The following is a 26,388-nucleotide window of genomic DNA, read 5'->3' as shown; positions in this document are numbered from 1 at the left end:
TGATGAACAAGGCAGCGATCAAGAGCTCATCCATCAACGCCTGTCCACCGTCACCATTATCCAAGTCAAGTTCCTGAGGAACTGAGCTTTTTAATCGTTCCTGATCCAGGCTGCCGCCAAATCCATTGAGATAAGCTGTGTCATGCTGTACGTCGACATGGTGGTTTAGGCCGTCACGAGGCGGATCAACGGGGTAATAGCATGGCGGCGAATCTGGATCATCGGGCGGCGACAGCGTGAGACGGACGGTAGCTCGTTGAAGACATCGAGACGAGGACCGGGAATAGGCAAGCAACAAGAAGCGGGATCTGAAGATACTCGAGCAATAGACATAAAGACGCTGAACTTACTGGATCGTGGGGCGGTCCTTGGATGGTGGTGCAGAAAAAACGACGAGCGACGATGGATGGATGGATAATATGGATGGATTGGATTGGGGGTGGGCGCTGTCGGGTGGTTTGACTTGTCGGTGTGAGAATGGATCCCGTCACTTTAGGGAGAGAGGGGTGAGAGACAATGTCCTATTTTTTCCTGGTCTCGGGCTGGGGGGCTGAGGCTGGTGAGCGTGCAGCAGTGTTACTGGACTGTTTACTGGTTAGTTGCAGGGGGAACACTGGAGCCAGGGCCTGTTTCGATTGCGCTTCAGGGTATGGATTGTTGCAACAGACAGGGAGTACCTACTAACTGAGGGGCAGACAACGCAATTGCACCGCCACATGGCCAGTGCAGTCGGTGACCTCTTTGATCTCGGGTACTTTATTCACTTTAATGTGGGAACGTGATAAGAAAGGTTCTGAAATAAAGACGCTTTATTGAATACGATTTTAGGAAAGTCTCTTAGTTTGTGGTGCCCTGGCAACAGTAGATGGTTGACAGGCCACCAGAGCATGCTAGATAGTAGCAGTCATTGTTCGCAATGAATTCCATTTGTAATTACCAGAGAACAGAAGTTAGAGCGCCGCGCAATCAGGTCCCGCCCTCTCATCCCTTTTTGAGGTAGGTATGAGGTATTCGCGAGGACAGATAAACGACAATCCAAGGTACCTTAATCCCTAGCATGCCCTGGCTCAAGCCACAAGGCCCCACCGCGCCAGGACATACCCACTTTCCCCCTTTTGGGCTTGGAGTTGCGGGATTGGCTTGTGAATTTTGGTAAGAATAGAAGCTGCAAGCTGGCAGGAACTCAACTTGACTGATCTCTTGAGCTCGGCAAAACCGTGGTTGCCCAGACGGGAAGAGAGCCGCACGAGGAAGCAAACCACAGGCCCCTGTTCCTCCAATTAGCTGTGGAAAGGTGTCAATTCGTCCATCGTACCTTGGTTGCCCGACTTTAGTGGACAGTATAGCTCCTACAGGGACATGATAACACTATAGGATCGCGAAACCACCACGACGTTCATTTTTGAAGCTATAGCGATCAATCGATACCCGGCCTCGACTCCCATCTCCATAATGTACTTCGTCTCTGCAGCCAAGGCCCTCGTGGCCGCCGCTGTCTTTACAGCCGTCACTGCTCACAACATCGTCCTGCCCGCCCACGGTCGAGAATGTTTCCATGAGTCCCTCCACAAGGATGACACCATGACCGTTACCTTCCAGGTTGGCGATCGTGAATTTGGTAGCGCAGGCAACCTCGATATCGACTTCTGGGTATGTGTCCTGGAAAGGTTCAGGACAGTGGTCAGGATGCTAACTTGGACAGATCACCAACCCCAGTGGACAATACGAGACAAACGAGAAGAGTATCTCCAACGGTGACTACTCATTCACAGCCAAGCACGACGGTAAATACCTTTACTGCTTCGGTAACGAGGCTTGGGGTGCCAACACGAAAGAGGTCTCCTTCAACGTCCATGGAATTGTCTACGTGAGCGAGCATGAGATGCCCGCCGACCCTCTCGACCGTGAAGGTAAATGCTCCTATGTCACTTGCAATTGTTCAAAAAACTTACAAAAAATCCCACTATAGTCCGCAAACTGTCCGATCTCCTTGCCCAAGTCAAGGACGAGCAAGAGTATATCGTTATCCGTGAGCGCACTCACCGAAACACCGCCGAGAGCACAAACAGCCGAGTCAAGTGGTGGAACATGTTTGTTATTGGTGTCGTCATTGGCGAGTCCCTCTTTCAGGTCTGGTGGCTGCGACGCTTCTTCGAGGTCAAGCGTGTGGTCTAAGGGGCTAGTCAAGATTATGCGATGATACGAGAAAGGGGGCAGTATGGAGAATAATCCAGGAAATGCTGTTGTTTGTTTACATGTCGCAATTGCGAACAACACATCGGCGCAAAATTGGGAGCTTCGGGATGCATGAAACGATCACAAAAAAGAGCAGTTGGAAATCTGCGCAAATGTCATGGTAGAAAATATGTATAAACATTTTACGTTGAGCCAAATGTCATTACGATTTGGACAGTATGTACTATCCAAAACCACGTTGCGCAAACATCCACTGTAGACATATGTTCATGAAAGAGCATGTTCATTATTCAACTTTGTCCAGTCTAAATCCAGATACCCAAAAGGTAGCCGTATATACTACAGTGCCTGGCAGCTTGAAAGGTCATTATCATCCCGTTGACATATTTCATCGCATACATGACAGGACGTAAACCCATTTTAAAAAAAATAAAAATAAAACACCCACAAAAAACCTGGAACGCCGTACAATGACTCACAGAGTCTTCTATGCAGAAAAGGGAATGGGAAGTTTAGGCACCAGGATCAGACTGAGGAGCTTTGCCCTCTTCAGCTTCAGCTTCGGGGGCTTCAACAGGCAACTCCACATCCTTAACGGGATGCAACAGCATAGGAGGTAGACACATTCTGCCCTCGCCACCACGCATGTTACCGACTCCCTTGCCCTTCTTGCTCTTATCCTCAGTACCCTCAAACTCCTCACCACCGTCGTTGTTCACTCGAAGGCCCAACCAACGGCGGTACATGTTTGGCGCAAAGCCTGAGTTGTAAAACCATGAGAGGCCATGCATATTGTGCTCGCGGTCGCCAAAGATACTGGTACGAGAACCACCGCTTGTGCCATCACGACCGTTGTTGAAGATCTGAGCCATATAGGCTGGAGGCCAAGTTCGGTCAACATAGACGGGGTGGGGGACTGAGACAGCTTTGTAGCCGTGCTGCAGAGCAACAGTAGCAGGCCACATCTCGGGGAAGGCGAATTGTTTCTTAAAGGCAGTCATCTTGTGCATGGTTGTCAAGAGTCGACGGGACATGCGCGCAGTGGTGATGATGTTGGCGCGGCGAGGAGGAAGCCCCTCTGATCGGTTGAAGCCTGTGATGTCGTCCTTTAGTCCCCAGGTTGTGCCGTCAGGGTTGAACATGGGGTTGAGAGCAATGTAATCAGCTTCCTCGCCGACACCCCACTGGTAGTGGTCCTTCTCGTAAGAGGTGGGAGCAACGGGGTCATTGCCAGGCTCAAACCAGTCGTCATCATCCTTGGGACGAAGAGGTCCCCAAACAGTACGATGGCCCTTGGTGTCTTGGTCAGGGGTTTTGCCATCAAAACCAGGAACGCCTTTCCACACATTGTCAGCACCAACAACACCCATCTGGCTCTGAACACGAGACATCTGCGAGAAATCCTCCCAAGTGCCATGAATGCTTGGGAAGTAGAAGCGGGAGTTACGCTCCCAGAGACCCTTACGGGGCTGGGCCTTGGACCAGTTCTCAAGCTTGGTGAAAAGATCGTAGTAGTGGCCGGTGTAGCGCACATCCATCTCCCACTGCCAGAAGTAGTCGTACTCAGGGTGCTTGTGGGCGAAATACTGCATTGCCATAGAAAGGCCGCGGTAAACACCGTGGACAGGCAGGTCAGGGCCACGAGAGAAGTGATCATAGATGCCCTGGTAGAGAGCGAGCATCTGAGTCTCTGACCACAGGGTCACAAGGCCTCGGAACTCTTCAGGAATGGACTCTTCGATACGTTCTTGGTAGATTCTTTCGTCTGCCCAAACAGGATGGGCGGCTTCATTCTTGACCTGGACCAGCAGATGGATATCATAACGACCACCAGAGGTGATGGCAAGCTCAGTGATAAGAGATCGAAGGTGTGCAATATCATCCTCACGCCAGTTGTACTCGTCCCAGCATCGCACGACGACAGCTGTACGTGACAATCCAGCTCCGGGTGCCTTGGCCGACTCGGTCTTGGGGACTTCCGGCACATCGTTCTCAGACTCATCATCGTCATCGGAATGGGGCTTCTCAGGTTGAGACTCCTTGATACTGGTTTCTTTAGGCTTTGGCGTTTCAGACTTGGAGACTTCAGCAACCTTGGTCGCCGCAGCCTTTGAAGAGTTTACCTTGGACTCGACTGTTTTTGATTCGTGAACCTTGGAAACGTTGGATTTAGCCTCCTCGGAGTTGGTCTGCTTTGATTGGGCTGCCTCAGTCTTGGCAGTTTCGACCTTGGAGGTAGCAGTCTCCTTCACAGTCTTGGGTTTCTCTTCTTCGACGCTTCGGCGCTCGAGGGTAGAGCTAGGCAGAGCCTTTGGCTTCGGCTCATGGGCGAAGAATCCATGAGGAGTCTGAAACTTCTCAGGCAACTCTTTGAAGCGAGCCTGGTTGGTTTTGAAGCAGCGTCGCTGAACATCAGCCCAGTCAATATGTCGATAATCAACACGAGGTGTGTTCTCCCAAACAGAATCTGAGCCCTCCTTCTGGCCATGCTCGCCAACACTGAGGCCACCATTGCGCGTAGAGTAGCCAAATCCATAAGGACCATAGCGGCCGTAACGATCGAAACAAATATCCTCGGGTAGGTCCAAAGCCTCGTAAGATCCGATGGCGTGCTCAGGGAATCCTTGCGGGCGGCCGTTGTAGTATCGCAGCTGTGGGACTCGGACTGTGCCGTCAGCATCCAGGAAACATTCTTTCATGTCTGTCTCCTTGGTCTTGTTGGCGTAACCACTCCAGTCGTTGCTCTTGGGGTGCTTGCTCTTGGTGGCTTGGGAATCGTCTTTCGGCTTATCCTCCTTTGTATCCGTAGAGTCGTCCTTGGATTTGGACTCATCTCTGGTCTCCTTCTCGGGAGCCTTGGTACCTTGAGCCTCGGCTTCAATCTCTTCGGTAGCGGCCTTGTCGGTCTCGTCGCTATCCTTGTCTTTGTCACTGTCCTTGCCGCCCTTGATTTCGTTTTGCTTGTTCCAGTCGTTGCCTTCACCCAGCATCTCAGGTTCATTCTTGACATGAGGCCACTCGGGCTTGAGCTCATCGAAGTTAACCAAGGTCTTGAGGCCACCATAGTATCTCTCCAGGAAAGGGAACTTTTCCCAGGCAGGTGGTGGCGGTGGTGGTCTGTTGTCAACCTTGCCGTTGGCAACCTTCCAGTTTTCGACCTGGCTGGCGCGTACCAGACTCAGAACCATAACAATGATCAAGGTAATCACTGTACAAAACAGGTAGCGGGTGACCTTGTTTGGTATTCGGTAGGGATACACTTTCGCAATCCTCCTTCTGAGGGGGAGGGGCTTCTTCTGGTGGCTGGGTAGCATCAAGAGTCCACTGTTTGCAGATCCTGATGTATGTCTTGAAGAGCCCGCTGAAGAGCTCTCGGGTGAGTATGGCTCGTCTTCATAGTCGCTGTCCTCATCGGAGGAGTAGTCGTCATCTGAAAATCGTTCTTTATCTGGGGAGTTTACTTTTTGGTAAAGTGGGAGCTTTGGCTCGCGTGGTCGCAGAGGGTTCGTTAGTAACCCCATGATGGGATATGATTTTATGTCTGGGATAGTAACGTTAGTAGGCATGAGAGGAATTCGGAGTTTCAGAACTAACCCTTTCACCTGGACGGCGGGTTCTCTTTTGTGATATGTACTCCTAATTACTTAAAAGCAATATATAACGCTTAACGAAAGTAAACAATTGAACTGAACGGGATATCAGACTGCTGTTTTAAAAAAAAAGTTGTCATGAGGAGCAGGAGGTGTTGAAGGAGTTACCTTGCAGCTCTTTAGACCGCTCTTAGTTGGTGGTTGACCCATGATTCGAGCTCCGTCATTCGTTGATTTGTTTTGTTACGGATCCGGTTGTTGCTGAGCAACCTCCAGCTTAGGCTTAGATACCAACAGACACAATGTCAGCTATCGATGGCATTACGGCCTTAATTTAGAGCAACCAATGAATGGATGTTGGAAATACGATTCGGTATTCTGCGGCCTCTTTGATTTCAATTCGTCCTCTCTTGACAGACTTTACTAGGCTGTTGTCGTGGTCAACGGAGGGTTAGCCGACTGAAAACTTGACAACGAGTCAGTCCAAGCAAGTTGCCTTTATCGAAAGATAAATCAAGAAATCTTTGAAAGGATCCGAAAAAGACAAGGAATTCACGATAATTTACGACGGATTTTCATTGAGGATTCACACTACTAAGTATGAATCCTCGTATGCCATTGTTTAGATAGCGCCTAGATATTCCGCTGACCACCATCTTATCGTCTTGTCCAGGGTAGTCTTGGCAAACTTGGCTTACACGGTTACATAGGTAGACTACTCGAGACTAAAATTGCTGGGTGGAAGATCCGAGCGAAACTATGTCATGGCTGAGCGGCGCATTGAATCCCAGGAAGGAAAGTTTTACAATTGAAGGTAAGACGGCACTGAAGTAAGACTGTTGATCGGATTCTCAAGCTTTCAATTGAACGTCATGCCCCGCAGGCGGCTGCAGCATATCAATTCGCTAGTTAGCAGGTAACTTTCAGTGTCTCAGCCATACAGAGAGCTCTGTGCTTTCAAGGTTTGTTTTGTGCCTCGTGACTTTATAGTATTGTATTATTGCAATGCTTTTTGTGCAGAGTACCTAATTATTCAATGGATACCTGGTGTCTCGGTGATACACCTAAAATGAGTCTCATTGCCAGTCCAGTGTATGTTATTCTCACATTAAACATCTCCAACGGCGTAACTCGTCGACGAGAATTCCAAAAGAGAGGAGGCAACTGCAATAAAAAGTACCGACTGCATATGGGCGTAAATTGGTTGGTCCATGGCTTCTCGACTATTCCCTAGCTCATGATCCTGGAGGGCCATCATATGACGATCCCCTCCTGTCGTCCCCTTTCACCGTCTCCAATCCTTGGTTTCCCTTCTTCCCTCCTCTGTTTGCGAAATTCTACTGCAGTGTGCTCCGCATATGATACGAGGATCAGCTGAACTTGGCTTATCTTACCCCGGATTACGTTGCAAGGTCAATCATTGTCAATGCTTGTATAAAGTTGAGAGAACCTCCTCTGGCTCTCTCACATCAATATCACATCACACTTACACGGACTCCCCTACCCCCACATATTCTACCAACCGCACCGCGGCCGATATTGTGGTTGCGAATTCATCTTGACGTTAAGCACATACTTTATTCATAAACAGTATTTATCCGCATTGTCCTGGAAATGTCATCCGTTGCAATCACTTCCACAGAGACGCTGGCTTCCCCTCCCCTTCATCTTCAGGGTGAGACGGAGCTCGAGTCACTAAAGATTTCACATGCTCTTCGCCAACAACCCATCTCGGTGACCCTTGATGGCAAAAACATATTTTTATCTTCCGTCGCCCTTGTCTTACTTATTCATTTTCTTGACGCATACCATGCCCAAGCTCTCGTTGCTCTCGTTCCCGTTGTCTTACTGATTCATAACGATTATGTAAACTTCCTCAACTTGGGCCCTGGCGGTACACCTTCAACCTTTTCTGGCTACCTTCGTATATCATGGTTTCGCATCTGGGCTCTCAGAAACCCATACGATGCACCAGAACCTGATCCTCTGCGCCTCCCAACGTCAGGCATCCTCCGCCGCCAACGACTCCCATACCGTGCAGGTCCACGCCCTACTGTTGCTGGAATCGCCCCTCAACGACAACTCGACCAGCATGGATCTCACGACTGCTATCGATCTGTGCGCTGGTCCATGGCAAAGCTGGCAGGTCGTAACCCAAAGAAATTCGGCACCGAGAGGTCGTGCGTCGAGAAGCATGGTTTAGCATTGTTCGCTAGACATCCCGTACAGACAAGCTGCCAGGGTGAGATCTGCCACATTCATGACTCAGATCACTCCATGCACATGTGTCTGCACCCTGATGATATCAGAGAGGTGCTAGAAAAAGGCTGGGGTCAAAGACATCCACTGGCATGGACAGGCCGGTTTATCAAAAGTCCAGTATCTCCAGACTTTGTCATGATTTACGCCCCACGAGGTGAGACTTGCTTTCAGGCAATCGAAGTATACCCAAGAAAGCGAGGAAATGACTGACAGTGATTTCAAACTAGATGACGAAGAGTTACAGGTGATCTGCAACATTATTGAGGCTGCTATATGGTACACAGTCGCCGAAGAACTTGAAATGGGCATCAGTCCGAAATCCATGTAAAATCGAGTTAGGCGTACGAAAGGGAACCTGGGCTTGTTTTGAGCTCTGAAAGTATTACACAGGGCTGTTTTTGTGTCTAAACTTGAGTTATGGGTATCTTACATTCTAATCAAGACCTATCTTCCAAACATGTAGCGGAACTGGACGCTTCTAATCCGAGTCCTCATGGTTCTCCTCATCCTTTGATTTGTTGAACTTTTCCTTTCCCGTTGCCAGGAAAGCCTCCACCGTTCGACCATCAAATCTTCTCCCATGCATGAGATTGATGCATGCGCGGGCTGATTCTGCATCTTTGAACTTGACCGAGACGATGCCCTCAGGCTCTTGATCAAACAGCACGACGTTCGTCACTGTCCCCAGCTTGGCACATTCTTCTCTGATATCCTCTTTGATTTCCAACAGAGCAGCAGGGTCCTCCTCGAGCTCTTCCAAAGTGAACATGTGCCGAAGAATCACAAGCTTGTCCCACTTGGTCGCTGCCTCTGGCTGTCCCGGGTACGGCAGATCATCATCCCAGTCAGCCAGCTTTGCATCCAATTTCTGAGTTTTCTTGATAATCTTTTGCCTGTCGCGGTTGTTCTGTGGCTTACGCTCAGCTGCGCCGTTGCTCTTCTCCCCGCCAACACCAGCTTCTTGGTCGTACTTAACCTTTTTGTAACTAGAATCAGCAGCCTGTACTTTTATCCGTCCCTCGCGCGTGCCACTCGCAGTGACTCTGAAGTCTGTGTCGTCAAGAAGCATGATGGCCATCTCGACGCTTTGGGGCTTGAAGAAAACAATCAGAGCATCGCCCTTGAAATTCCCATCGGCATCGTTATAAAGCTTGATTCGCGGTGCACCGCTATCGATTTCTTCCGCAATGACACCGCCCTTTCGTGAGAAGAGATCGTGGACTTCCTCGACAGTTGTATCGGGAGGCAGACCAGTTACATAGACGGCTGTGTTTTGCTTGGGTTGTGGAGGTGCTTTTTGTTTCTTGTTTGGCCGCGAAGGTTTGGATGGTTCGGGAGTCTACTCCGAAGGTTAGTCCATGGTTCATCGACCTACGCGCAAAAAGACTGCCAGAATGAAGTGGTGATGTGAACATACCTCAGAGTCCTGACCCGATCCATTTTTGCGTTTCCTTGACCCGTCCTCTGCAGCTTCATTGGAAGCAAACTCGGCGAAATCGTCGTACGCATCGGTTACTGGAGGTTCCAATGGCTCTTCGTCCGCAAGAATCCATCGCTTAGAATCGGCGTCAAATTCGTACTCGTTGCCATCGTCATGAACCGCGATGAACTTCTTGTCGAGCTTAGAAAACGATATGCGATCATCGCTATCGAATTCGCGAGGGTCTGTAGGGAACGGCAGATCCATTGCGAAGATATCAAATCTTTGACAAAACAAAAGACAAGACGTTTTGGCAATGCGACTGGAAAATTAAGGTCGACACACAAATTTTGGGTGTTAATGAGCTAGGTAAGTTATGATAGCTGAGAATACCCTGAGGCGCGCTGCTGTACGTCAGTATGCGTCTCTAACTCGGTCTTGACTCGTGGCAGGGCCCGGGCGTTTGGGGCAACAGTTCCAAAGGAGCCCCACCAAGAACTTGGTACCGAACAGTACGATTTACCTGACAATGTTTGAAGTGCACATGTTTTGTTTATTTATTTATTTGGCACCCAAGCTTAAAGACACCATGTATCATTGAATGGGCCTGTTCATGTTTCTAGAATACCTGGGAGGGAAATGAAACCCAACCTCCAACCGTAAACGCCAGCGACTGTATAAGCATCCACCTTTATCAGAGTAACGTGAGACAACGCCGTGATAGATGCTTCGAGAACATACGTGCTACCTATGAGGTAGACTCATCGAATTCATTTCTTCTCCTCCTCAACAGTCTTCTTCACACCATTCACGAATGCCTCGACAGCCTGACCACCGCCCAAAGGCATGCCACTACCCCGTAGATACCCACCATCCTGTACCTTGACACCAAGAGCATCAGCAATGCTGGGCAAACCACCATCGCGAATAGCCATGGTGAGGCTCCCCAGAGCCTGGTTGAACTGAGGACTTCGCAGCACCTTCTTCAACAGCGTTCGCTTGTCGTTGAGTGAGAGGGATGCCTTGGCAGCCTCCACAGTCGCAGTTGGCGGATCTGATTTCCCATCAACAGCACTGGCGGAGTCACTTGCAAGAACGACGACAGCAGGCGGGAGGAAGCTGATTAACGTGTCGGCAAACTCCTCAGGAGCTGAGTCGATCATTGGTACCGTGATAGAGGTAGGAAGCAGGTGGTTGAGGTATGGGTACGCTTTATCTGTACCTTGTTGCTGTTGCTGTCCGCCAGAGAGGCCCGACTGACCGCGAAGGGAGTCTAGAAAGCTCCTTACAGCAGCAGAGGCATCGGTACCAGGGGCTGAGGAAGAGACCCTGAAACCACGTCAGCGCTGTCACATTTCAAAGTTGATGCCATGGATGGAGCGCCAGGACTCTAGTTCCCAATTCTCCTCTCGTAGCGAAGAAAACTAGCTTTATACAGATTAATCTGCGGTCCCAGATCTAGGTCTAAACTCCAATTCCATCATATGCACGCATGCCGTTCTGTTCAACCACGCAAGGGGAATCACCTACGCTCTAGCACCATCCGCTCCACCCTCTCGCGAGCCTTCGCCCTCCTCGCGGACATCTCCTCCTGTAGCATCAGGTCCCGCACCTCCGCTACCTCGTTGCTCTCGGGGGCGCTGGTTCTCGGCGTCCTCCATGGCCTCATCCTCATCGTCATCTTGGTCATCGTTACGGACGGTAGACATTTCCTCGGCCACCTCGACTTCATCGCCCTGTAGCAATCGATGGACGATATCGCCGATCTTGCGATCACGAGGACTGTAGTAGGCTGGATCTCCATCCTCGCTCTGGGGCTTTGACTGTAGCCAGAAGATGTATCGTTGGGAGGACGACGAAAACTTGAGAACAAAAATGCGGCCATCAATCTTGGAGGCGGATTCAGAAGATGTCGCGGATTCGTAGGGGGTGAAGCTGCCATCGGTGGGAACCATGATCAGGTCCAGCTCGGGGTTGTCGAGTGGCTCGCTGCGCTTGCGCCAGCAGAAATGTACAAGATCTGGTTTCTCCGTCAGTCACAGTATCAACAACACCAAAAAAAGGTATGGACCTACCATCTTCGGAGTATAGGTAGATATAACCAGGCTCAGATTGCGGCTTCACCTTGTAGGGCTTGGAGGAGGTCTGGAGAATCAAGTTAGTGGATGCAACTGGGATCTCGAGCGCGGATGAGCTGCCATACGTCAACCTCGCACTGGCCGGCCTTAAATGTGATGATTGGTGAGATTGGCATGTTGAGGATCTACTGATTGCCAAGGGTAGAAAGAATTGTGGTCGGTAATGTTGAAGGTGACTGTAAAAGGTGTTAAAAGGCGACTTTGGTTGATAAGGCTGCAGAAGCTCTTACGTCGTCAAGCTGTCGGGTGGTATGTAGTCTGGCAGTTACCTAACAGAGCTCTAGACCCACCTGCACATGTAGCCCATGACGCCCAGGCTACCTAAAGGTCGGTCTACGGACGCAATTAATCCGCTACAGCCTCCGCCCCTCAGTTGGACTAGCAGGGTGGCCCAGTCAAAGCAAATTAGGTGAAAAATCTCATAAACCCCACCTTGGACATCGACCAGACAACCCAATTTCTTTCTCGCAACTTTCGCAGCTCTACAAATACCCGACCTTTCTCTTCTTTTCCAACTCAACTCTTCACATCCTTCAAAATGGGCTTCACCGACCTCCTTTCCGAAACTGGAGCTCACGGTATGTCCCTGGCCTGCTATTTATGCGCCTCTCGTTTCCGCGCCATGGACATGGACACTGACAGTTGAACTCAGTGCTCAACAGCTGGTTGAGCACCCGCTCTTACATTGTTGGGTATGTATTTCTTGCTTTCCAGTCTTCCCTCGCTTTTCCCCCTTCGATAAAGAACTTCTGTGATGAGACAAATTGGTCCGTGTTTCGGAGGTGGACTCAAGACCCGCCGTTTGACGAAGCAACAAGCACTTGTGCAACTCTGAGTTGTTTTAAAACACATTATTTTCACTTCTCGACTGTTTTGTCAAGACTTGGTGCTAACATGTGTCAGCCAATCTGCCTCTCAGGCTGATGTCGCTGCCTTCAAGGCTCTCTCTGCCGCTCCCGACGGCCAGAGCTACCCCCACGCCGCCCGATGGTACAAGCACATCGCCAGCTACGAGAGCCAGTTTGCCACCCTTCCCGGTGATGCTTCTGCTCCCTACAGCACCTACGGTCCTGGCACCGCTGAGGTGACCATCAACCCCGCTAAGGCCCCTGAGAAGGATGAGCCTGCTGCTGCTGCTGCTGAGGACGACGACGATGTCGACCTGTTCGGCAGCGACGACGAGGAGGAGGATGCTGAGGCCGTCCGCGTCCGTGAGGAGCGTCTTGCTGAGTACCGCAAGAAGAAGGAGGCCAAGCCCAAGACCATCGCCAAGTCCGTCGTCACCCTCGACGTCAAGCCTTGGGGTAAGTTTTTCTTCCTCATTCTACCAAAACAGAAGATTTTATGCTAACAATCTCTCTAGATGACGAGACTGACATGGCTGCTCTCGAGGCTGCCGTTCGTTCTATTGAGAAGGACGGCCTGACCTGGGGTGCTTCCAAGCTCGTCCCCGTTGGTTTCGGTGTCAAGAAGCTCCAGATCAACCTTGTTGTCGAGGACGAGAAGATCTCCGTCGCCGACCTTGAGGAGGAGATCCAGGAGTTCGAGGACTACGTCCAGTCCACTGACGTTGCTGCCATGCAGAAGCTGTAAAAAGCTTGCATCAGCTATGTCAACTTATGATGAGGCACGACGGCGAGGATTGATGACCAATGGGATCTTATGATTTTCAAATGAGTTACGCAACGGTGGAAAAAAAATCATGAATCCTACCCCTTCGCACCAAACATAGATGAAAAATAAAAACAAAAAATGATAGAGCAAAACATGAGAATCCAAATTGTCCGTGAAGCCGAGGAATATTCTGCCTGATACCACAATATCAGAGCAGAAAATTCTTACCCCGCTACCATCATTATTTTTAGGCTTTTAATGTTGATGAGGGGCAAATCTGCATAAAACTTGCATCTCAGTGTGCATATCGTTTTACACCAAGTGATGGCGGGGTAACTAATCAAGACTTGGCGAGCGCGTTGATGGAACCCACTAGTCGCGGTCAAGTTCAATCCTAGACAACGCGACACCATTGCATTTTTGATGCTACAGCCCAAGTAACGATGTCATAGCCTGGAACGTAACTAGACCAGCATTATCGGAATATCACCCAAACTTTTTGTCTTTTAAATCGATGATAGTCGGGACATGCAGATAAACAACACAGATACTTGAGCGCACATATACTTGGGCCAGCTGCACCATGTACGGAGACTTGGGCAACAAGCTGGTATTATTCCCTTCGCAGCGCACCGCAGCGCACCTGAAGCCCAGCTCTGACTTTTGATACCAGGTCCAACATGCCAAACGAACGCAGAACTTGGCGCATTTACCCCCATACCAGACCGAGATCGTCCGCGCCGTGACACGCGAAGTGAGGGATCTCGACAAAGATGTGGGAGAACTTCTCGAGCCTTTCCAAGGTTCATTTGACCCCAGCGCCGACCAGGCTGTTGCCTGTACACTTCTCGTGAACCATCTATCTATGCGAAGGAACAAAAGGTGTTTACTTGCCTATCACCGAACACGGACAGACAAGCTGGAGGAGATGGTATGGAATGGGTTGGATGTGTTTGATTTGGCCGGTCAACAAGTACGAGATGCAGGCACTTCTGTCACAGGGAGCAGTGGTGCGACGAGTAGCAGTCTGAGCCCACAAGAGGAGGAGTACGTTCGACAGTATAGCGACCTCCTAGCCGCATACAAAGGTCAATGGACGGATATCGATCTCACGGGTAGCCTGGAGCCGCCACGAGACTTGTTCATCGATGTACGAGTCATCAAGGACGCTGGAGAGATCCAAACAGAATATGGGTGAGTTACACGCAAGCGGATATTGAGTGCCGTGACGATTGGCTAACTGGTATAGGTCTATCACTTTGACCAAGAACAGTCAGTTTTACGTGCGCCAAGGGGATGTCGAAAGACTTATTGCACAAGGATATCTGCATAAACTTGGTTGATGGGGCTTGATAATTTGTTAGACTTGCCAGACGGATTGAATGATCATGACTTTTGTGTTGTTATACCCTGCTAGATATCATTGATACGATCACATGTAAAAGCTCTGCCACATGATTAGGCAACTTTTATTCCACTTTGTTGTTATTGTTTTGCACATCTAGTTCTAATTCATTCTGCAAGCCACGAGACAATTAGCCCTTAGGGATGAAGAAAACGACACCGTGCCTTAGGGACAACATAGCCCAGTCATTCCATGCGCTCTTCGACCCGCCCAGGCTTTTATTTCCTGTACTATAACCTCAGGTCGTAAGTTTCCTGCCACACTGTAGGTAGTCAAGCTTGGAACCCCGTTCTCCCTTCAAATGCAACCCTCACGAGGGGTATTCCCCTCAGCGTCGTTGTAGTGGTGGTGGAACCAGAAAGTCCATCAATTATCTCGATCAGTGTATGGATATCATGAGCAGACAATAACAAACAAATAGCGCCCTGAACTGAATAGAGTTCAGCCCAAGCTAAAAGGCAACATGTGAAATTATTAGTCTGAGTAGACGACGAACTACTAATCCATGCTTGATACAGTCCAGACCTAGAGCTCGTTGACAGCGGAAATCTCAACGTCCCCGCATACATTCTCCATTTTAAAACACCTAGATAGGCGTAGATTTGCTCTACTGCAGATAAAGAGATGATCTTGGCCGGACAAGAGTTACATAAAGGAATGAATCTTGATTTACCTAACGATTGGCGTCTTATCACTTCCCTTGGTGCTCAACCATTATCAACCCCCCTGCACTAACCCGCTCGGCCCGTCCGGCCAGACTCGGCGGCCGTTGTAACCAAGTTTGACATGTTTTTTGGTTGTGGCGGTTGTTAGTGGGCTCTCGGTCAGTCTTAGCGGGTCTTGTCGCCCAAAACATAGGTGAGAAGAGAAAAAAAGTGAGAGACAAGAAAAATTTATGCTGTAGCTGCAGCTGTAACTGCAGGCAATCCGGCGTTCATGCCGGTCTCGGCTCATGACAAGGATTCCAGGATCATGAAAAGATTTACGACATTGAGTAACATGATCTTTAGACAATATATCTTTCGTGATAGTATAATCAAATGGGCAGATTAAATAGAATAGAATAGAATAGAATAGACATAGAGGTACCAAAATACAAAGACAAAAGTGCAAAATTAGCTTCTGCGTATTCATGCTTCGTTGCCCGTTGACAACCTCGCTAGACTGACTGGACTGTGCTGAAGCTGGCAGGCTCCAGGTCGTTGTGGTTGCTGAGCCTGTGAGCCTAACTTTGATAGTGTCATGAGATGCCCCACCGGGCTCGCTTTCACCACCCCAGTCCTTGCTTGGGGTGATGGAGTTGACTGCGTCGCAATCGCAGTTGATTGACATTCGTCACTCCATTCCCCACGGATTCTTCGCCATCTTTCTCTAACGTGAGGACTTCACTTGGAATGTTTCTTGTTTTAGTCGTTATTGTTTGAGTACCCTTCATTCTTTAGACCCTGGAGCAGCAACACAAAACCAAGTACACAAAGAGTATCACCACCTTTTGCTCATGCGACGCACCTAGAACGAGCTGCATCCTGCACTCAGAGGTGCCTTTGGGGCCGACCCAATTCCCATACCATGTCGTCGCCGCTCAACTTTACTCCTTGGAGGAGGAGAGCTTTGAGTACCGCTTCGCAGCGTGACAATGAGCAAACTCAATTGCCTCGTGACGAGCCCTCAACTTCTCCTCCGCAGCATGGTCACAGTCCTAATCTTCCAATTGCGAGACCGTCCTCGACCAGCTCTGCTGCTGGTCATAGAGAACCTATTAGGTCTTTCATCCATGGTTCTATGCGAGATAGCCTAGGTATGTTGCACCTGAATCTTTCTTCGCTGTCGTTTCTTGTCTTATTCTAACATATTGTGTAGCGCCAATTGATAGTATTCAGAACGCTCGATCCGTCCGCCAGGATACTGCTGAGCTTGCGACCTACTTGCTCTCCGATCCCAAAACACAAGAGAACTCCTCCGTACTTCAGCGAGCAAGAGTCTCTTATCAGGAATCAATTGACTCCGAGGTTGTCGACGATTCGTCTATAGCTGACAATGCCCGTTCCTCGAAAACAATCCTCGAACTTCCCGAGCCGCCATCGCCAGATGGTAACGAAGATGACCTCGATGCGGATGCGGGGCCGTCGGTACTGGCCAACCTTCTCAAGCGATCTCCTCCTCAGTCTATTGCGCCAGACCACCCAAATGAACAACATGGAGACGATCATGATGAGGACAGCCAAGCAGAGCAGGATCAATGCCGAACTAGTCAAGCAGAAGATGCGACGGAGCAAACACCTCTGCTCGCACGCATGACTTCAGGCGGTCGGCGATCTTATTCTGACCTTGAGGGACAAAAGGCTCAGTCAAAGCCCTCATGGTTTAGTGGCTTTGTGGAAGTTGGTCACAGAATGGAAGAGAGGATATCGGTTGCTGTTAATCCTAAGAAGTGGGATCGCCAGGCGCTCTGGAACAATGTCATTCTCACACCAACTTCATGTCTTCCCGCTGTCTCTGTTGGTCTTCTACTCAACATTTTGGATGCTCTGTCATACGGTGTGTTTCCCAAACTCGTGGCTCTGCAGAGTAACTGACAATTACAGGAATGATTCTTTTCCCTCTTGGAAAGCCAATATTCTCCCATCTTGGATCTGCTGGAATTTCTGTCTTTTATGTTAGCACTATTGTTTCACAAATCACATTCTCATCTGGCAGTATATTCAGGGGCGCTGTCGGTTCAGAACTGGTTAGTCGAAAAGCCTTTTCGTGTTTAAACTGAAGTATTCTAACGCACACCAGATCGAAGTCGTCCCCTTCTTTCACAATATGGCAAGCAAGATCACTGATATCGTTGGGGAAGAAAACCCCGATGCTGTGATTGCCACTACTATTGTGTCATTCTCTGTTAGCGCCATGATGACAGGACTTGTCTTCTATCTCATGGGCCGATTCAAAGTTGGTTACATGGTCGGGTTCATTCCCAGACATATCCTAATTGGCTGCATTGGAGGTGTCGGCTGGTTCCTGATCGCTACTGGCTTCGAGGTTTCCGCTCGACTCGATGGAAGTCTTCAGTACAACCTCGACACTCTGAAGCAGCTTTCTGACCCAGCCACCGTGCCTTTATGGGTTGTCCCCTTGGTTCTCGCCATCATACTATTTTATGGCCAATCCAAGATTGCGTCCAAGTTCTTTCTTCCGCTGTTCATCTTAGCGATCCCTCTGATTTTCTATTTCTTTGTACTCGCGTTGGATACGTTGCATATCGATACATTGCGTGACCATGGTTGGATCTTCGAGGGCCCTCCCTCTGGAGAACCATGGTGGTATTTCTACACCCTCTACAGTAAGTGCACATTTTCAAAGGCCTCTCACTCTACTGTACTGACTATAGACTTAGAGTTCCACCTTGTTCGCTGGGATGCAGTCATTGAATGTGTACCTGCCATGCTTGCTTTGACATTTTTCGGCATACTACATGTCCCAATCAACGTCCCTGCCTTGGCCCTTAACTGTGGTGAAGATCATGCTGATCTTGACAAAGAGTTGAGGCTTCATGGGTACTCCAACTTCTTGTCAGGTTGCTTTGGCAGCATTCAAAACTACCTCGTATATGCAAACACAGTCTTCTTTATGCGATCTGGAGGCAACAGTCGCCTTGCGGGTTACATGTTAGCCGCGGCGACGTTCGGCGTCATGGTCATTGGCCCATCTCTCATTGGGTACATCCCGGTCATGATGGTTGGCACTTTGATCTATGATCTTGGTTTCGAGCTGCTGCTCGAGGCTCTGTGGCTTCCGCGCAAAAAGCTCAAGTTGGCTGAATACTTGACTGTCGTTGTGATTGTCCTTGTCATGGGCATTCATGACTTTGTTGTCGGTATTGGTGTTGGTATTCTGTTGGCTTTTGTATCATTGATCTTGCAGACCTCCCGTGTCTCCGCCATCCGTGGAAACTACTCTGGCGATATAGTTACGTCTACTGTAAGGCGTAATCCGTCCCAGCAGCGTTACCTACACGAAGTCGGCCGACAAATCTACATCGCCAAACTCACAGGCTATCTTTTCTTCGGTACCATTGTCAGCGTGGAAGAGAGGATTCGGGCACTTTTGGAGGACAGCGCATTTACTGCACAACCTATCAAATTTCTCATTCTCGATATGTGGCATGTGACAGGGCTCGACTACTCTGCAGGCGAAGCTTTCAACACCATCAGTCGATTACTTGACAACAAGGGTGTGGTTCTCGTCTTGAGTGGTGTTGACTCAGAGACCCAACTTGGCCGTAACCTGCGAGCCGTTGGACTCGGCAACGATGGCATTGAAGTCACAATGTTGCCGAATCTCAACTCTGCCCTCGAAAGTTGTGAGAATGAGCTGCTCAAGACTCTCTACGCTCGGCAGAAAGAGATCAATTCTTTAAGGCGTATATCTGCACAATCGGCGCAGAATTTGGATGTTCCCTCCAACAAGTCGTCTGGTTTCTCTTCATTCGATCCGCCTTTTAACTCGCCACGTCGCAATCATCTCGCGGAGGCCGCTCGTGATACTTTGAGTAGCATCGATGTACAACGTCCGAAGAAGTGGCAGAGTTTTAAGGAACCCCTTCGCCTCTTGCTTCAGGTTTTCCAGGGTCTGAGTGATAAGAACGAAGACTTCTGGTTCCCTGCAACCTCTTACTTCTCTCGACGTGAGATTCCAGCTGGAACAGTTCTTTTCCGACGTGGGGAACAAGCAAACGGATTCTACCTCGTTGAGCGTGGTATCGTGCGCGCAGAGTACGATCTCCCTCAAGGATGGCTGTGCGAAAGTATTGTCGCTGGAACGACCCTCGGTGAACTGCCCTTCTTCTCCGAGACTGACCGAACTGCGACAGCTGTTGTGGAAAGAGATTGTGTAGTCTGGCTGATGGACCGCGACCAGTGGGCAAGAATCCAGAAGAAGGAGCCAGAGATTGGAAGAGAGCTGTTGAAGATATCACTGAAGCTCACGAGTGAGAGAATGAGTGCCATCACTTCTTATATTTTGACGACAGCTGGCTAAGTAGACATTGGATCACTCCTGCCATTAATTAATTTCTATTGGATAATTATATATCCCTTATTGAACTTGGTGACGGAGCATTACAAAGTGAAGATAGATGATAGTTTTCGAATTGGAACATTTTAGACAACTATCAAGGAGGGTATCAAAAAAAATTCGCCGGCAGAAGCATAAGGGACGAAATTAGTAGGACAGCTTATTGTGCTACTTCAGTTAGTCTTTTTAGATTGTTTATTTTCGTAGGTATCCTAAAGCTCATAGGCCAGCTTTTCTGGTACTCTCTCGTTACCTGCCTTCACTGTCCGCAGCGTCCAGGGTAGTTTCTATTCGAGATGTTAACAGAACCATCACCTTCAGCTACACCTCGAAACTCTTGTGGTATTATCCAACGTTTCTCCCCTGGCGTTTCTAATATTTCCAAATCCTTGTGTATTTTTCCCGCTGAACACATCGTCCTTGGACAAAAGTCTGACGGCAAACTGTGATTTCTCCACCGTTTTGCCACCGACCGAATCGAAGGGCGTATAACGACACATGACAACTACAACTTGACTAGCAGTTGCAAACCTCAAATTAACATCATCTCAAAGTAATCCATCATGCCACAAACAATAAGATCTATACTCGGCAAGTCTGGTCGAGTCACTAAGCCTTTCAAATCTTCACCACCCTCTGGCAAATGCTCAAACACAATGCCACGAAGACCAGCACGCAAATCAAAAGATCAAGAAGCAGACCTTTTCCAAGATAAACTCGATGACATAGGACTATCAAAAGTACTGGAAGAAAATCTCACACTCAGGGATGTCGTTCAAGCAATGCGATACATCCGAGCGCGGATGTTCAGTCCCGTGCCGCCAACGGGTTTCAACTCGGCTAGGACGACAGAAGTGCTCAACTATCGGGCCAGCACAGCTCCTCTTGTCACTGTAGGACATCTCAATGCGATTCTGCGGTCTCCAGGAAAGGTGGAGCGAGAACTTGCAGAACTGGTGGCAAAGGGTGTAGTGCGAAGAGTGAGAGTTGAGAGGCGTGGAGGCGGAGGCGAAGCATTGATAGAGACGTCGGACTACGAGGACATGCTCAATAAGGCATCCTTGAGTGAGGACACAAGAAACTCATTCAAGGTTTTTCTGAAAGAGAACCCTACCACACAAGTATTGTACAAGGATACCTTGGAAGGCAGGCAAATCGATGAGCTCATCCGAATGGGCTTTCTGACAAGTTCTACGCCATCAACGCCAGAAAGTACACTTGACATCCGGCCCGAGGATCGAACAACCCTGACCTCGATTCATCACGTTTCACGATTTGCATCTGGCACAGTATCTGCTGTTGGAGGACGAAACGCAATTCACCTCGCTGGCGGCGGTGGCGGCGCCCCGACACTTACACGATCATGTTCTACGCCATCTGGTCACCGGATCGCAGTACCAGGCCATGGACGACATCTCAAGATAGCAACAGCTACTGTTAATTGGGTACGAGAGGCCCTGCGGCGAACACGCTGGGGCGAAGGACCAGAAAGTTGGCTGAAGGAGCGGTTTGAGGGCGGCGGTTTGTATGGGCCAAGGTGGAAAGAGTTCTGGGGAGTTGAATGGTCGTGGGTTCTGGGAGAGGCAGTTGGGCTGGGAGTCGTGGAAGTGTTTGAGACAGGAAGCGTAGGAAGAGGAGTGAGAGCATTGGGTGGTTGAGACAATGTGCATATATCGCATGGTATTAATATCGTGATATGGTTAATAGGTTTAGTGTTGCCAAGTAAGGCTTGTGTTTCGAACTCTCTATCGAATTTGACTTATAACAACCACAATGTTTGCCTTGAAAACCATCTGCAAATGGGTATTGATAGAGATATACTGTTTACCCATCCACTAAATTCAGCAAGCAGGGTAGGATAACTGTTTTGCACAAATATCAAAATGCAATCGGGGTTGTGATAAATGACTTCTTGAATACATGAGCTTATGATGTATGATGACTCGGAACGCTAATTGACCTTTATGATATGTTAGTATATGCAACAGCACTGCGTATTGCTTGCAAGTCTATCAAGATCGTTCGCACTAAGACATTCAGCTGAGGCGGAAGAGGCGAGCTCTGGATGTGACAACTGTGATTAGATTGTGATTACAGGTGATTGTAATGTTGGGCAGGCATGGAGGACACTTGTGATACTGCCTACAGAAAAGTGCAAGGATGGATGCTGGGTCAACAGTGGTGGCTTGCGTTTTGCTCATAAGTTTTGGTTGTTGGTACCGGATAATAAGCATATCCCCTGATCACTGAAGCGATGTGACCCTCCATCATTAAATGGAAATCTTTGTTAGATTTGTCGACTTGCCAAGTAAGATGAATGGGTGATAGTTGATGTTTAGTATTTGGTATACAGTATGTAGGTAGGCTGTACTAGACCAGCTGCTAAACAACCACAATGTTTCCAGCTAGGTTGCCTGCCAACAAACATTTGATCCAAGCGAGGGTTTCGCCTAGAATAGCTTAGGCATGAAAGGCAAGGCATGGCGGGATAGCATTAGACGAGACCAAGTTGACCTCGGACCATATATTGGTAAAAGACAGCTGCATGCAACGCCGATCTGAAGGCATGGTCCTAGCGACTGTGATGCAGTCATCTTAGACTGGCATGTATCCGGGTGTACATAGCATGTGGTCCCAAGTCGAGTGCAGCCCTACCTTGAACGAAGGCTTGTTAAATGTTTCTTTAATGCAATGCTATGAGTCGGCCTCCAACCATCCGAGCAGAAAATCATCATTCATATCTGCCGAAAAGTTCTATTATCATCATCTCCGTGATCTTGGGGAAGCATATTATGCATGAACCACTAAAACCCGATAAAATAGAACGCACCTGGTTCAATACATCTCTCAAGTGATGACCCCACGACCCGTTGAGATTGATGATAGGCGGAGAGATCTCCATGGCGCCAGGAGCGAGATGAGTCTTGAATGAGCGATGCTTGGAGACGGCTCAATACCCGTCGAAGAACCATTCACAGTGCTACCCAAAAGCAAGCTAGCAAATAGTACTATCACATCAGACCAATATGAAGCGATAAAACCCTTGCAATTGAACATCGTTTTATCCCACTCAATACAAGCTGAATGTCGATACCTTGTTCTGTTGATAATCAGCAAAACTTTTCGTTTCACCACTAACATCACTGAAAGACAATGTTAATGTGATAACTACGTGCAGCTAGAAATTGCGTACTGGTACTATATTACAGACCCCAAAATTTGTATACCAACTGACCAACAAGATCACAGGACTGGATTTATGGTCCATGCCAACCATGTGTTGTGGAGAGCTGGGGTCGTCTCAGCGAAAGGGGTACGAGCTAGGGTCATAAACGGGATCCTTCAAAGCCGCCGAAGGGCCGTGTTGGTGTGAGTATTGGCGACTTCGCCAGGGGGATTATTAAAATTGCACCCATATATTTTCCCATACCAACAATAAGTGAGTACATCAAAGTCATCGGTCGGCTCTCAACTGACTAGACAAAAGCTGAAAATCCTTAAACGAAATACGTTGTGACAAAAAAAAAAAAGGCTGAGTCTCGACCGATGTTAAGGAACCCGTCTCAATGGGAGTTGTTGTTTGCTATCTAGCCTAACTTGTCGGACTTTGATGAGCTGTTGGCAGGTAACCACAATTCTGGCCAATATGGAGATACTTCTCCGTCTCGACTTACATACATGGCGAGGGCCGAGAGGCATGCAGGTACTCCATGAGGATCATTAGATCTTTTGTGGATAGAGCTCCATTCTTGATGAGCAATAAGGGTCTGTAATTAGTCGATCCTCTAGAGAGATGAGAAGGATACTCGTTGTTGGTCTAGTGGAGATCTTGTTTGCCCCATCGGAAAGCTTTCTTATTATCGTGTATGATGATGAATTGAAGCCACAAGTTTTAGAACTCCTGCGACAAGGAGTAAAATCTGCTGTTATCGCGAAAGGGCGTCGATGCAAACGAATCTAGCCATATCAGGTGCTGATCGATGGATGTCTTTTCCAGTAGACGACAGGGAGTAGGTTGGGGCAGAGACATCGATCTCGATTCTCGAAAGGAAGTTAGAAACATTGTCTTTGGAAAAGGACCACACTAGAAGCTGGGCTTGGAATTCCGATCAAAGGGTTGTTCAATATGGCGCAAGGGGATTCAAGAGGAACATAATATTGACCATCTTTATGAAGGGACAGAACATATGCTGGAGTTTGTAGCGTGAAGTCTTGCTTGGACTCATATTTTTAAATTGGGATGACGATGTTTGGAGCAAATCTTTCTTGGACTGGTGTTGGATAGACTTTACCTCCCCCAATAAGTCTAACCAAGTACGACGAGCCGTACCTGCCTTAGCTGTTTGAGGTTGCTCGGCATCGGGAACTAAGGCAACTTTCAGGTACCGTACCGTACCGTAGTGCACCTTCCTTCAATAGCACAACCAAACCAATTTACGGTGCTTTACAGATACATACGGTGCATTACGGAAGGGGCGATCGACAATGTAGGTGTCCGACGAACCTGTGGAGGGCTTTTGATCCACAGCAGTTCAGCTTTGTAGTCGAAGTTTTAGTATTGCAGTACTAGTTGGTCACTGAAAGCTCAAAATTCAAGTCCATGTACAACAATTGGATGGCTTATTTTTCTGACACCGGGATAACTGTATTGATATTGAACCGTGATCCCTGATACGTGCTACTGTATCCGTACTTCTTTATTATTCAACGGCTGGTTGGATATTGATTAAATATTTTCTTTTTCGTACTCTGGTCTTACTAACCTAAATAGTAAAGGATGGGTGGATGGCTTACCGGGGAAGATATCCCCAAGCGTTCAGGCAAGGCGCTCTGAGTGGTTGGACCGATAAGAAAAAGTTAAGTTAGATAACTTAAGAGACTGGGGTTATTTTAGGCGACCGTGCGTACCGGTCAAGTCTACTCTTGCAGCACTCAATGCTACTCGAAGACGTGACCTAGGCTTGCATATCGTAATTACAATCCTCGCTACTGCGGCGCTCAGGTCTGTATTATCCGGGATGCCCTGTCATCCAATCTAGATGCATGAAGAGACATGGGAGAAACCAGATGATTTGGATCCTGACCAGCTTCTATGTATTAATGTACATACTCTCTGCGACTCGGCTTCCTCTGCACTAGTGCTGTATGTACTCTAACTGGAACTTATTGGTCCCCAGCTTTCTGAAATCTCCAGCGCCTCATCTGCTAAGCGGACCGTTTTCAGGCTTTTGGGAACTAATGTCCGCGTCTTCAACCGCGTTCGTCATTTCTGGATCCATCTTTTGCTCTTTTCATTTGGATTTCTTATTTTGATTTGAACTATACCCACATGCAGTTTCCTGGAGTAGAAGGTCGTTCTGTACATGGAAATGCATTGTATTCGCCCCATGGCCTTTTTTCATTTTTTGGAAGGCCGGTCCTTGATTTTCCTACCACGTCACGCCACTCGTGCGTGTCGCTCACTCACTTTTTCTGTGCTTGTACCTGTGCTTGTGGTAGGACCCGAAAGCATCCATTAGTTAGAATCTGTATCCCGGCCAGTTGTCCAGCCATTCGTTCCCCTCCACTCCAAGCTTGACTTGACTTGACTCGACTCGACTCGAACTCGAACTCGCCAGGTTCCCTCAATTCTTTTTCTCCCCACATCAACACCACACTACCTACACAAGGCGAAGACGATACAGTACTGTGCGGTACTTTGCGTGGTAGTCTCAGCTTGGGAGTGTTGCCTGCGTCGTACATACCATTGCCGAAACCGATCAGCCATCCATTCGCCCTTGTTCTCTTCTAAGTTGCGAATACTAGCACTTGTACAGAGTACTTCGCTGGCTTCAGCACCGACATTGTCTCGCTGCTGTCCTAACGCTCGGCTTTTGATCTTCAACTCACAACCAGACCGTTTGCAAAGCCTCTTTTGGGTCTTTCTATTCGAATCCTGGACAACCAAGACCGACATCGTCACCGTGCTCGACCAAGGCTACCCATCTGTCGCGCTAGTCGAGGTACGCTAACATTAGCCTTGTTGAGACCTTGCTCGCTACGGTTTGCTTTTCCCCAAGGGTAAGGGTTCACTTTCTCATCTCCTGTCCTGCTCCGTTACCACAGTACTTCGAGCCAGAGGTCATTTGTAACGTTCCCAACTGCCGCCCCCCTTTCAACTACAATTCTTTCCCTTCAAACAATTCGACGGCTGAGTACGTTGCTGGCAGCCGTTCTTTTCTTTGGATTTGCTTTTGTTCGACATCAATACTCTTCCCTTGTTGTGCTAGCCAGAGCTAGAATCTTTACACTATTACCCACTGTTGCAGTTGCAGTTGCCCTGCCGCACGTCACTGACCATCCACAGCCAAGTCGATAGCACTTTGGAGAGAGACATACATACATCCGAGCCCGCGCAGCCTCCCGCGTTCCACCGATTTATCCCTCCCTTGATCGGTCAAACTGGGCCACCCTTACAAAGGACTAGAACCCATATGATATAAGATTTCTTTTTATTGCTACAATCGACCGTCGCCCTACGAGAGTGACGTTAAACCGAACAAGCCCATCAAAAAGCTGTTGATTTAGCGGTGGACGTAGTTGATGGACCGGCCAACCTTTCAGGACGTTTAACAAGACTTTGCACCAGGCTAGCGATCTCGAGCCTGCGAGCACCTGCAGCTTCTTACTCTTTCTTTTTCCAGACTACCCACCAGATCCACG

At 48.7% G+C, this 26,388-nt stretch overlaps 9 protein-coding genes across 9 annotated transcripts; 6 read left to right on the top strand and 3 right to left on the bottom strand.

Moving 5' to 3' along the window:
- Positions 1-1,452: 1,452 nt before the first annotated feature.
- On the top strand, positions 1,453-2,175 carry FPOAC1_001094 (uncharacterized protein; the record flags this gene model as incomplete). The annotated part of the gene is made up of 3 exons (XM_044845700.1): positions 1,453-1,650; positions 1,703-1,910; positions 1,970-2,175. The coding sequence occupies 3 exons, from the start codon at positions 1,453-1,455 to the stop codon at positions 2,173-2,175; spliced, it is 612 nt and encodes a 203-aa protein (XP_044711616.1).
- Positions 2,176-2,708: 533 nt separating this feature from the next.
- Positions 2,709-5,762, bottom strand: FPOAC1_001093 (uncharacterized protein; the record flags this gene model as incomplete). The annotated part of the gene is made up of 1 exon (XM_044845699.1): positions 2,709-5,762. One exon carries the CDS (start codon positions 5,760-5,762, stop codon positions 2,709-2,711), a length of 3,054 nt encoding a protein of 1,017 aa, XP_044711615.1.
- Positions 5,763-7,400: 1,638 nt separating this feature from the next.
- FPOAC1_001092 (uncharacterized protein) lies at positions 7,401-8,376 on the top strand (the record flags this gene model as incomplete). Its single annotated transcript, XM_044845698.1, has 2 exons — positions 7,401-8,202; positions 8,276-8,376. The coding sequence occupies 2 exons, from the start codon at positions 7,401-7,403 to the stop codon at positions 8,374-8,376; spliced, it is 903 nt and encodes a 300-aa protein (XP_044711614.1).
- A 150-nt stretch (positions 8,377-8,526) lies between these two features.
- FPOAC1_001091 (uncharacterized protein) lies at positions 8,527-9,735 on the bottom strand (the record flags this gene model as incomplete). The annotated part of the gene is made up of 2 exons (XM_044845697.1): positions 8,527-9,387; positions 9,466-9,735. 2 exons carry the CDS (start codon positions 9,733-9,735, stop codon positions 8,527-8,529), a joined length of 1,131 nt encoding a protein of 376 aa, XP_044711613.1.
- A 503-nt stretch (positions 9,736-10,238) lies between these two features.
- FPOAC1_001090 (uncharacterized protein) lies at positions 10,239-11,722 on the bottom strand (the record flags this gene model as incomplete). Its single annotated transcript, XM_044845696.1, has 4 exons — positions 10,239-10,797; positions 10,999-11,488; positions 11,544-11,613; positions 11,672-11,722. 4 exons carry the CDS (start codon positions 11,720-11,722, stop codon positions 10,239-10,241), a joined length of 1,170 nt encoding a protein of 389 aa, XP_044711612.1.
- Positions 11,723-12,144: 422 nt separating this feature from the next.
- On the top strand, positions 12,145-13,199 carry FPOAC1_001089 (uncharacterized protein; the record flags this gene model as incomplete). Its single annotated transcript, XM_044845695.1, has 4 exons — positions 12,145-12,184; positions 12,259-12,298; positions 12,510-12,910; positions 12,970-13,199. 4 exons carry the CDS (start codon positions 12,145-12,147, stop codon positions 13,197-13,199), a joined length of 711 nt encoding a protein of 236 aa, XP_044711611.1.
- Positions 13,200-13,803: 604 nt separating this feature from the next.
- Positions 13,804-14,563, top strand: PSF1 (DNA replication protein psf1; the record flags this gene model as incomplete). The annotated part of the gene is made up of 3 exons (XM_044845694.1): positions 13,804-13,830; positions 13,894-14,414; positions 14,470-14,563. 3 exons carry the CDS (start codon positions 13,804-13,806, stop codon positions 14,561-14,563), a joined length of 642 nt encoding a protein of 213 aa, XP_044711610.1.
- A 1,631-nt stretch (positions 14,564-16,194) lies between these two features.
- FPOAC1_001087 (uncharacterized protein) lies at positions 16,195-19,650 on the top strand (the record flags this gene model as incomplete). The annotated part of the gene is made up of 5 exons (XM_044845693.1): positions 16,195-16,423; positions 16,486-17,163; positions 17,211-17,353; positions 17,407-17,953; positions 18,008-19,650. 5 exons carry the CDS (start codon positions 16,195-16,197, stop codon positions 19,648-19,650), a joined length of 3,240 nt encoding a protein of 1,079 aa, XP_044711609.1.
- Positions 19,651-20,249: 599 nt separating this feature from the next.
- On the top strand, positions 20,250-21,344 carry FPOAC1_001086 (uncharacterized protein; the record flags this gene model as incomplete). Its single annotated transcript, XM_044845692.1, has 1 exon — positions 20,250-21,344. The coding sequence occupies one exon, from the start codon at positions 20,250-20,252 to the stop codon at positions 21,342-21,344; it is 1,095 nt and encodes a 364-aa protein (XP_044711608.1).
- Positions 21,345-26,388: the final 5,044 nt, after the last annotated feature.

Source organism: Fusarium poae, chromosome 1 (genome assembly GCF_019609905.1).
Source record: "Fusarium poae strain DAOMC 252244 chromosome 1, whole genome shotgun sequence".
In the NCBI taxonomy this organism is placed as follows: Eukaryota; Fungi; Ascomycota; class Sordariomycetes; order Hypocreales; family Nectriaceae; genus Fusarium; species Fusarium poae.
The sequence above is the reverse complement of the archived record's forward strand: the minus strand, read 5'-3'. Positions and strand labels throughout refer to the sequence as shown.